General features: G+C 62.9%; 1 protein-coding gene across 1 annotated transcript; it reads right to left on the bottom strand.

Moving 5' to 3' along the window:
- Positions 1-9,147: 9,147 nt before the first annotated feature.
- On the bottom strand, positions 9,148-11,403 carry RNF208 (ring finger protein 208). Its single transcript, XM_026860628.1, has one exon. It carries the CDS (start codon positions 11,401-11,403, stop codon positions 10,606-10,608), a length of 798 nt encoding a protein of 265 aa, XP_026716429.1. The 3' UTR covers positions 9,148-10,605.
- Positions 11,404-11,405: the final 2 nt, after the last annotated feature.

Genomic DNA, 11,405 nt, shown 5'->3' with positions numbered 1-11,405 from the left:
GCCGTTGTTTGTGGTAGGACCTAAAGGAAGTGAGCTGTTGCATGGGAGTCTCTCCACCCTGGCATTAGTCAGCAGCAGCAGTGCTTGCTGCAGGAGGCTGCCTTGACAGACCTGTTTCCCCTGTCTCCAGGAGCTGGGGCCAGCAGGGATGGGTGCAGGAGGAAGCTTCGATCCCTCTGTCTGATGCCAGTTCATCTTCCTGACCCTGCTTGATGACGAGCTCTGAGCTCCCTGAGCGCCGGATCCCACTGAGTTATCCCATTCCCTTAGTGCCTGCTCTGCTGGATCTGTCCTCCAGCCCATCCTGGGAGCTGCTTCCAGCCTGGGCCAGGCGAGGCAGCATCCTCCAGCCCCTGGCAGCCCCTTGTGCCCTCCTGACCCTGTCAGTGCCCCAGTGGGACCAGTGCCACCACCTTCCTCCCCCAGTTTGGCGAACTCGGTGCCACCACGTAAACAGCGATTAGGGCCCAGGTCATGAATCAGCCAGGGACAGTCCCTGGGAGCAGGCTGGGACAGGAAGGGACAGAGGTGCCACACCACACCTGTGACCCAGCCACCCTTCCACGTGCCCAAGTGTGGGGTCCTGCATGGGTGAGTGGCACCTGGGGGCATCGCTCGAGCTGGAAAATGGGAACTTTTGGGGTCTCCCCCCTCCAGCTGCTTTGCCAGGGCTGCCTTGATGTGAGGATCTGTTGCACTTGTAGGCCCTGGCTGGGCTGGGTGTCACCATACCCTGGGGACAGCTGGGGGCCAGTGAGAGCTGCTGTATGGCACTCATCATGCTGGTGACACCATCACCTTGCATGGGGCATTGTTCTTCCTGCCAAGCCCTGAAAGCTGCTTATGGAGCACGGTGAGGCAAGGTGACTGGGGACAGAGACCCACCTGGGGGACAGGGATGAGCTGGGTGGGGGGTTTGCCCTGAGGCAGTGCAGGATCCATGCTGATGTGCTATACTGGTGTCTGAGCTGGGTGCTGGACTGGGGCAGCGCAGGGCCAGTGCTGCCGTGCCCCATGGGCAGTGGTGTGGGGAGTGCTGGCCGCAGAGGTGGCTCCATTTTTGCTGGGTGAGGAGAAGAGGCGGCCGTGGGCCCGGCTCCGCCCCGGCTCCTGCCAGAGCTGATTGGCGCGGGCATGGCTGCCTGCCCTGGGCTGCCTGCATTTGAGCGGCTTCCAGAAGCTGACAAACCAGACTGGTTAGAGCCAAGCTCGGCCCCAGCCCTGCTTGGCCCAGGGCAGGCAGCAGCTGCGTGCACGGGTGCCTGCCACGCCTGCACCCTTTGCCGGCACAACGGGCAGTGCCTGATAGCGCCCAACTTGTTGCCCTCTCCTGTGGAACGTGGTGGGTCAGTACTGCATCGACACTGGCGAGGAGGAAGAGGAGGAGGAGGAGGAAGTGGCTGCTGGACGCTCACAGCAATGCCCCTCTTGGGGTGGCCTATCGGTGAGGGTGATGGGGATTCACCCCGCTTTGGGGGCTCCTGACCTGTCAGCTTGGGAGGGGGTCCCAAACCATGCCGGAGGGATGATGGGACTCTGTGGATGCTGCTGCCTTTAAACCCTTCTGGCAGCTGTGCTGAAGGCCACCCCCTTCCCTGGAGCAGCACCCACGTCCCACACCTTGCCCCGAGGGGACTCAGGGGGTGGTGGGTGAGGGGGGCCGCTGTGAAGCACACACCCCCATGGAGCCAGCAGCAGGCGAGGGGGCAGAGCCTGGCCCCCAGCTGGTGCTGGCAGCTGGTGGGGAGGGCTGTGCCAGGCAGCAGAGCGAGAGTGAGACTGTGGGGTTGGGGGGCCCTGGGGAACCCCCCCAGCTCCATGGAGAGGTGCCTGCCGCTGCCTGGGGGTGCTGGAACCCGCCACCGGCCGAGGACGCAACAGAGCTGCTCCTGCCCAGGCATGACAAGCCGCCTGCCCACGGTGCCTCCCTGCCCGCGGGGCAGGACCCTCCCGCTGCCACCAGCCCCGTCTTGCCCTGCGGAGAGAGCCCAGCGCTGCAGCAAGGGTTGTCCAGCCTGGAAAGCGCCTCCAGCTCCATCCTGAGCCTCTCTGGTGAGGAACAGGAGACGTCAAGCGATGAGGTGGCAGCGGCAGCAGAGCCGTCCCGCATGCCGGTGGGCAGCGAGGACGAGTGCCCCATCTGCACAGAGCCCTACGATGACCAGCGGCACAAACCGGCCCTGCTCAACTGCAACCACGGGCTGTGCCGCGCCTGCCTGCGTGCCATCATGGACACGGCCGCCGGTGCCGAGTTCGGCCGCGTGCGCTGCCCCATCTGCCGCCAGAAGACGCCCATGCTGGAGTGGGAGATCTGCAAGCTGCAAGAGGAGCTGCTTCTCCTGCATGCCCAGCCTGGCTCCCCTGGCACACTGGCCACCCCCTTCCCTGGAGCAGCACCCACGTCCCACACCTTGCCCCGAGGGGACTCAGGGGGTGGTGGGTGAGGGGGGCCGCTGTGAAGCACACACCCCCATGGAGCCAGCAGCAGGCGAGGGGGCAGAGCCTGGCCCCCAGCTGGTGCTGGCAGCTGGTGGGGAGGGCTGTGCCAGGCAGCAGAGCGAGAGTGAGACTGTGGGGTTGGGGGGCCCTGGGGAACCCCCCCAGCTCCATGGAGAGGTGCCTGCCGCTGCCTGGGGGTGCTGGAACCCGCCACCGGCCGAGGACGCAACAGAGCTGCTCCTGCCCAGGCATGACAAGCCGCCTGCCCACGGTGCCTCCCTGCCCGCGGGGCAGGACCCTCCCGCTGCCACCAGCCCCGTCTTGCCCTGCGGAGAGAGCCCAGCGCTGCAGCAAGGGTTGTCCAGCCTGGAAAGCGCCTCCAGCTCCATCCTGAGCCTCTCTGGTGAGGAACAGGAGATGTCAAGCGATGAGGTGGCAGCGGCAGCAGAGCCGTCCCGCATGCCGGTGGGCAGCGAGGACGAGTGCCCCATCTGCACAGAGCCCTACGATGACCAGCGGCACAAACCGGCCCTGCTCAACTGCAACCACGGGCTGTGCCGCGCCTGCCTGCGTGCCATCATGGACACGGCCGCCGGTGCCGAGTTCGGCCGCGTGCGCTGCCCCATCTGCCGCCAGAAGACGCCCATGCTGGAGTGGGAGATCTGCAAGCTGCAAGAGGAGCTGCTTCTCCTGCATGCCCAGCCTGGCTCCCCTGGCACACTGGCCACCCCCCGGCCCCCCGTCCTGCCACCCCGGCGCCCGGGCCTGGCCGGTGCCCTCGAGCATCGCTTCCAGGTGCGCTTCCACACCAGCCGCATGTTCGGGTGCCTGCCCTGCATCCGCTACCCGCCCTGCCTCATCCGCGGGCTGGGGCAGCTGGAGCGCCGCTGCCGCTGCTGCTACCTCCTTGTACTGGCGCTGCTGCTAGCGGCCGAGATGCTCAGCCTGCTCCTCATCTTCCTCCCCATTGTCCTGATGGTGCTGCTTTTCCTCATCCTTGATAAATAGTACGGGGTTTGTGCCTTCAGGTTGGGCAATGCCTGGGGAGAGGAGCGCTGCTCCAGCTTTGCTCCTGGGGCTGCTGCCGGCTTGTGATGCCAACCTGGGGCCCAGGTGCCTGGGATACCCCGGCGCTGCCAGTGAGCCCAGAGTGGTTGAGGCAGCAGAGGAGCTGGAGAAGGCAGCCAAGAGAAGAGCTGGGCATTGCCTGCATCTCACGGGGCACTGGGTGACACATCACTGCAGCAGCGAAGGGGTGGATGGAGCAGGAACCCATCCCGCACTGGGGACATGTCCCTGGCACGGGGCTGGGAACCGGAGGGGCTCTGCGGGCAGAGCAGGGCTGTGCCATGGGCTGTGCTTCCTGCGCGCAGGACAGACGGACAGGGGTTCCCCAGCATGGACTGAAAATACAACTTGCATTTGTACCACAGCTGTGTCTAGCTGAGTTCAGTGCTTGTTCCAGGCTGAGCATGTCCCCTTGGGGCCCAGCTGTGACACGAGGAGGGGACGGGGACAGCCAGTGATCCCCAGGCACCTTGTGACAGGGTGCCTGCCCCCACCGCGGCACCTCCCAGCTCTGGCCAAGCAGTGCCAGCCCGCGCTCTGAGTGGAGATAAGAGAGCAAACACGGCTCTGTCCCCTGCGGCTCTGCACTGGCAGCCAGCTCCAGCTGGGCACCACGGGTGGAGGAGTCCACAGTGAGTGTAGCACCAGGTCTGTGCCCAGGTGGGACCTGCCCTCAGGTGCCAAGGGAGCTGGGCCGTCTGGAGTGGGCAGGAATATCTTGGTGGTGAGCAGGAGGTGGGTTCTGCAAGAAGCATTTGGCATCCGGCCTCGTGCGGGGGCTGTGTCCCAGCCAGGCCATGGCGCAGCTCCTCTGCACCCCTGCTCCCCACACACTGCAGGGCACGGGGCTGGCAGCCTGTACCCTGAGGGGAAGGGGATGGCTCCAGGCTTTCAGCCACCTTTGGGCTGCTGGTGGGTGGTGGTGGGGTGTCAGACCCCATGATCCTTCCAAGATCCCACTGCAGGGGTCAGCATCTTGTGGTGCTGGCACCCATCTTCACAGCCTGGGATGTGCTGCTCCTTATTTATCACTGCCAGACTCCTCTTGGTGCTCTGCCAAAGCTCCACGCAGACCCCATGCCAACTGGGGGTGCAGTCACCCCCACCCTGCCTGTCCCTGCTGAGGGGCTGGCTGACACTGCCATGCCCTGTCCCTCCAGCCATGCCAGGGTTGTGCAACCAGCTGCATGTCCTGACTTTGCCCTTCTCCCCTGGAAATGTGCCACGGGCACCTCCCCAGGGCTGTGCCTGTGGGGGACCACAGGGTACCACCACCACCCCTTTCCCCTTCCTCCTGCAAAGGGACTCAAGTTGGTGGGGAGCAAGGAAATGCTCCCTGCCTGCGCAGCCCCGGGGGAAACCTGTGCCCTTGTGCCCACAAGGGCAGAGATTTGGGATTTGCCGGGGCACTCGGAATACTCTCAGCATCGGCTCTGCTGTGTGTTGCTCCAGCAAAGTGCTAAGGCACAGGAGGCAGCAGGAGGAACAGGGCACCCCAAAACAGGTCAGGCTGGGAGGCAGAGGCATGCAGGTTCCCCCTGGCCTCATTGCATGGAGGAATATTTATTTATACCAAGTGGAGCAGCTCCATTAGGAGAAGCGCCAGCAGCTCGGCCCTGGCCAAGGGCACTTTTGGCTAGATGGGGCCTGCGGGAAGGGGGACACTGAGACACCCGGGGGGACCATGCCACCGTGCAAGAGGCCTGGCACGTGTCCCTGCTCTACATTTCATGGGGGGTGTAACAGGCTTTTGGGCAAACGAGGCCAAAGCTGTCCCCACGGGGACACAGGGGAGCACGATTCACCCTCCAGTACATCTGCGCTCCCCTCACTGGGCTGCTGGCACCTGTGGGTGCTGAAAGCTGGAGAAGGGCACCTAAATCCCCCCATTATGGGGTCCCGGGGGGGGGCTGCGGTGGGGGCCCAACCCCATGGGCAATGCAGAGCCTAGCAGAGCTGCCAGCGGTGTGCATGGGCTGGCCCACGGGAGCCCGGCTGCAGTGCCTGCTCCCAAGGACTTGGTTATATTTAGTGTGTGGAGATAGCGGTGAACGGCACAGCAGGTGTGCAGCACCGCAGCGAGCTGGGGCCGGGGGCTGAGAGCCATGGGAGGCTGCAGTGGGGCTCTGGCTGCCACGCACCATCCCCTAGCACAGCCCCACCAAAGCCCCGCACACAACCCCACCATACATCCTCTGATCCCTCATGGTCCCCTTGCACCCCACTAAGTACCACACTCACCCCTGCAGCCATACACAGCCTGTGTCTTCGTGCACACCCCCCTGCAGCCCTCAGCACCCTCCTACAATCCCCCCCAGTCACTCCATGCACCCCAGTCTCATCACACACACCCCCCATGCAGCCCTCATCCACTTTCTCACCAGTCCCCCAGCTCTCCTTTGCCCCTCATTGCCCCACTGTGGCCCCCTGAGTCCTCTTTCCCCCACCATGGACTCCAGCACCAAATCCATCCCATCTCCTCCCACCCCTCTGTCCCCTCCCACAAGCCCCAGTCACCCCATCGTACCCCAAATGCTTCATCACATCTCCCAGCTGCTGGCACCCTGCAGGGACCTGCCCACTCGGGGCTCTGCAGGGCTGTATCTCTTCTCCCACTTAAGCCCAGCATGTCCTCACCCGGGTCCCCAGCCGTGCCCATGTGGCCATGAGGACATGGGCAGCACAGTCAGCCTCAGGCATGCACCAAGCGTACCTGGTCTCACTCACCCAGGCAGGCGAGGCTTGGGGGTCAGGGGTCAAGGGTTGGGGTGTCAGGGGCCTCATCCAGCTCTGGTCAGAGGCACCCACACCCCTTTTGCATCACAACCAGCTGCAGCATCTCCCCTTCCCCGCTCAGCCCCCCTGCTGCGGACATGCCACCACCGAACCCCATCCTGCACCCGTGAGAGCAAGGCTGGAGGAACAGTGGCCTGGGGAATGGCCTCAAAGTGGTGATGAAATGGGAGCAACTCTTGTGCCAGAATCTGGCCCTCAACGTGGAGCTGGGGAGGGAGCAGGAGCGGGTGCCCATGCCTGCAGGCAGCCCTCACCTGGATTTAACCCCAGGAAAGCTCCCAAGCCCGTCAGTCCCTCCTGATACATGGGACCAGCGCTGCCCCAGGGACCTGTCACAGCCTCTCCGGCTCTGTGCCACAACCCATTATCTTCTCATCGCAGGGTTGCACCTTGTTGTGAAAGCTGGGCACTAACAGAAGCTGTTGCAAGCAGCTTCCTCTTTGTTGAAATAGCCATTTTGGGTGTATGACTGCCCTGGATTGAGGTTTCAAGGCTGTCTGTCCCCAAGGAGGGCACAGCCCCAATGCTCAGCCTCCTCTTTCCCAGTCTGGTGTGGTGCTACCAAATAATCCAGCTCAGCCTTCGGCCTCTCTGCTGGGGCCAGACCCTCCCCCCTCTCTGCACCAAAAGGGAACTGGTCCTGTTGTGCAACCTCCCGGCAGGGTGGCAGGGTAGGATGGGTCCCCACACGCATGGGAACCGGCCTGGCGCTGCCTGAGGCTGCCCACCCATCACCAGACAGAGTGCAGAGATGCCTCCAGCCTGGCGCAACCCCTGGCATTGACTGACCAAGCTGCAGGAGTCAGTTTTGGGGCTGGGAAACATCATCCCCTGAACCCGTGCCAAAGGCTGACCCCAAACCAGCAGAGAGCTGGTTCCTGGCCCTTCCCACATAATGAGGGCATTGGAGAAGGGTCATCCCCAGGAGACATTTAACCCCCCAATTCCCCTCTCCCATCACAGTCCAGCTTGGACACTGGGAGAGCCCAGAGCTTCATCCCAGACTAGGACAGACATTACACCACAAGGAGATTTTACAAACAGCCCATCCGGGAACACCTGTGAGCATCTTTGCTCACAAATGGGCAAACCTGCTCCTGCAGCAATGTCCTGGCCATGTTTAAGCAGCTGATGGGACTTGGAGCGCTTTGAAAACCCAGCTTGGAAGCATGCAGCTCAGTGTAGCCACAGCGACCATGGGAGTGTTTCAGGACTTGGAATGCCAAAGTGACTGAAAGACTTCTTATTCACCTGCAGCTGTGATGTGAGTGCTGGCACCGCCCTGCTGTCCCTGTCCCCTGCAGCACATCCAGGCCCCTCTTCCAGCAAGTGCTCATTCGAGGTTAATAGAGCTGGAGAAATGGGCTGTCACCCAGCACTTAGTCCTGAAAGGCCCCATTTCTTCCTTAATTGCAACTCAAAATCAAATTAGCGGTTTTAAATTTACTCTATGCCCAAGAGGTACCATGAGCAGGGGGAGGACATGCCGTACCCTTCGTCCTTATGTAATGAAAAGGGTAAATTTCTGCTCTGAGGACAAAATTGCTGCCACCTCTGCCCTGGCTAGCCCATCACTTTGGTGTCTTTGGGGCCTCACGGGTGGAGATTCTCATCCTGGATTTGGGATGAGCCTTTGGGATGATGGAGTTGCTCATCCTGGATTTGGGGCTGCTCAGCTTCCCCAAGCAGACACATCATCAGTATCACTGAGGGGATGCTGTGGCTACCATGAGCCCCTGGCACTGCTGCCAGGGCTGCAGGTGCCTCCCACACCTCCAGAGGATGTGGGGATGTGGGTGCCAGCACAGGAAGCCAGGGGATGACATCGCCTGCATTAGTGATACCGTAATTCAGCACCCATGGACTGGGCTGTGGTCTTGTTTTCCAGGCACAGAAACCCCCCTCGGGGGGAGAACCGGCCAAGGACAAGGGCCCCACATCCACCCCGCACCCCCCAGCGGTAGGGGCTGTCCCCAGCACTCAGCTGTGAGCTGGGGACTGCAAGTGCTTTGGAAGCAGCTGCTCCACAGGGGCCCATAGCAGAGGGCAGAGACAGCCGCTGTTACCAGAGAAAGTAAATTCGGGGGCCAGCACCAAGCCAGTGGGGCTGTGCCTGCACAGGAAGCCTTGGTGTGCACACACACCACCCTCGGCATGCACACACGTGTGTACACACCAGCCTGTGTGCACAGCTCTCACCCCGGGGAACCGCATTGCCCTCAGAACATCCTCCTGGCCACTTCTGCTGCAAATTTCCACCTCTCCCAGCTGGAGAGTTGCCATCACAGGGACCACAGGGTTCCTTTGGTGCAGGCAGTGGGTGCTCCCCACTGATGCCATTTGCTGGCGGGTGTGTGCCAGGCCCCAGGACAGTCCTTGTGTGGAGAGGGACATGTGGCAGGGCCCATGGATGCATCTGCCTCAGCGGAGCAGGGCAGGGGGTGCCCAGTGCTGCCTGTGTCCCTGCCTGGCTCCGTCCACCAGTGGGTACCACCTGGGCCAGAGTGGCAAATCCTCCCTGCGGGGAGCAATGGGACATCCAACAGGCATTTAAGAGCTCTGGGTGTGGCCGGGGACCGCTTGTGCAGTTGGGCAGAGTACCCCAGGGTGCCCAGCCACGTGCGGTGGAACCAGGGACCTAAAAAGGAGGGGACACAAACACGTCAGAGCCAAGAGCCAGGGCAGTAGCGGAGGAGGTGTCAGCTGAAGGGAAAGTCCTGTTCTCTGGGAATCTCCCTCTCAATTTTCCCCACAAACCGAGTGGGCCCAGGGCGCAACATCCCGGCTGGCCTGCAGCCCCACTCCTGCCCACAGTGACATGTCCCCCAAGATGCTGGCTCGCCGTTCGTTCCAATATAATCTTTATTGGGGAGACTGACGGGGGTTAGAACAAGGCCGGGTATAAAACATGATCATTGTCACAACCAGCAGCGGGAGGCATTGGCAGAGCAACACAGAAACAGTATCAGCCCCTGTTCTCTGCCGGCAGCGGGGTGGTACCCAGGGCTGCACTGGCGGCATCCTTGCTCCTGGGGGCCAGTGGGGGGGATGGTTCAGCCCCTCTCCCTGGATGGATGCTGGGCTGCTCTTTCCTATGGGGTGTAGGGGCTCTGGGGGGGCCCCTCTGGCTCTCCCAGCCCCTGTGCCCTGGGACCGGGCAGCATGTGCCCCTGGTGCCACGGCCTTGCTGGGTTGTGGTGCTCAGCCCCAAAGGAGCACCTGCAAATTATGGCTTTTTCTTTATTTTTTTAGTGGTTTTTTTTTTGCTTTTTTGGCAGCAAACTTACCCCTCCAGGCACCCTGGAGAAAGCAAGCTTGTGCACAGGGAGCTGCCGCCCTGCCAGCCCCTCTGCACAGGGGTCAGAGCAGAGGTGCTGCTCCAGGGATGGGAACGTGGGCGGGAGCCAGGCCTCTGCCCCCCTGCCCAGCCAAATCCCCTCGCTGAAGCTGGCAATTTGGGGTACTGGACCCCGTGCCACCCCCAAGCCATCCCACGGGGCATTGGTGCAGGGTCCCGGGCGGAGCAGCAGAGAACGGGCACAGCTCAATGCCTTTGTGAACGCATAGCGGCCTAGGATGGGGCAGCTGGGGATGGACAGGGAAAAAACAAGAATCCTCCAAAACGAGGATAAAGTGGAGCTTTCCTCAAGGGCCTGCGGAGGAAACGGGCCGCGTGTCTGCTCGCAACCGAGGGGCCGGTGCGGCGGTTTGGCGTGGCTATAATGACTCGGGCGCACGGCGGCTTGGCCGCTGAGATGAAAGCTTTGGCAAATAACTTACAGAGAAGGGGAGGGTGCAGCTGGGGACCTGTCCTCGTCTCCCATGCCGGGCAGGTGACCCAGCATGGCACCGTGCACCTCCAGGGCTCCTTGTGCTGCCAGCAGTGGCTGCGGGGCGATGGGGAGGGTGTCGCTCTGGCTGGGACCCAGCGTCCACTCTTAGGAGCCACAGGGAGAGTGGAGGAAGCAGGTGCCCCAGGGAAGGAGCGTGGTGAGATGCTCGATGCACAGCGGGTGCACCCGCCGCAGGACTGGGGAGAGCTGTGCTGGTAGGTGTGCTCCCCATCCCAGGGTCCCTCTCCCCAGGCACCGCTGGGGTGTAGGGGGCTGCTGCCAGGTCCCAGCACCCCCCATCACCCCCTGCAAGTGCTGGTGGGGACACTGGTCCTACATCCTTGGCCACAGCGAGCATCAGAGCATCCCCGGGCTGTGCCATCGGCAAAGAAGGGCCTGGAGACCCGCCGCGGCGCTGCGCCGTCCTCTCCCACCCTGCTGCCAGGAGGTGCAGGCAGGGGCGCGGGGCTCACATGATGGTGCAGGAAGACAGCGGGTTTCGGATGTGGCAGGTGCAGGCAGCCCCGCAGTACTGGCGAAAGGTCTGGTAGCAGCTGCGGTCGGTGTCGCTGCTCCACTGGACGGGGTTGGCAGCCAGGGCCTCGGCCGGCAGTCTGTTGAGGATACTGGTGTTGACGGCCAGCGCCGCCAGCCCGTAGTCGGTGAAGAGGACGGTCTCCCGCTTGCAGGTGGGGCAGGAGATGAACTTGTACTTGGGGCAGGACTCGTAGAGGATCTGCAGGCACTCCTCGCACACCGAGTGCAGGCAGGAGAGGATGCGGGGCCGCTTGTTGGTGAAGTTGTACATGTGGCCGCAGGTGGGGCACTCGAGGGGCTCACAGGGTGTCGAGGGGTGCAGCACGTACTGGTTGACGATCACCTCGTCTGATGGTGGCTGCCGGTGGTAGCAGACCTCGGAGCTGCCCTTCCGCTGGCTCTGGTACCCGCGCTCTCGCCGCGGCAGGGGGGGAGTCCGGGGCAGCGGCAGGGGGCCGGGGGTGGCATCCAAGGCGGGGATGTCCCCGCACGCCTGGTTGACGATGATCTCGGACTCGGAGGGCCACGCACGCTTGGCCACGAGGGGTGGCTCACGGCGCGGGGCCGGCGCGTAGCGTGGCTGAGAGGCCTGCAGCTCCGAAAACTTCTCCGGGTGGATGATTTTCATCGCCTCCATTTTAATGATGACTTGTTGCCCTTTCAGACACGACATGAGTATTGTTTTCACATTACTGTCCACTGCTCTGGGGTCTCCGAGGGACGCCTGCATGA

This window comes from Athene cunicularia (assembly GCF_003259725.1).
Source record: "Athene cunicularia isolate RWA chromosome 17 unlocalized genomic scaffold, athCun1 chr17_part1, whole genome shotgun sequence".
Taxonomy (NCBI): domain Eukaryota; kingdom Metazoa; phylum Chordata; class Aves; order Strigiformes; family Strigidae; genus Athene; species Athene cunicularia.
This window is presented reverse-complemented; position numbering and strand designations above follow the sequence as displayed.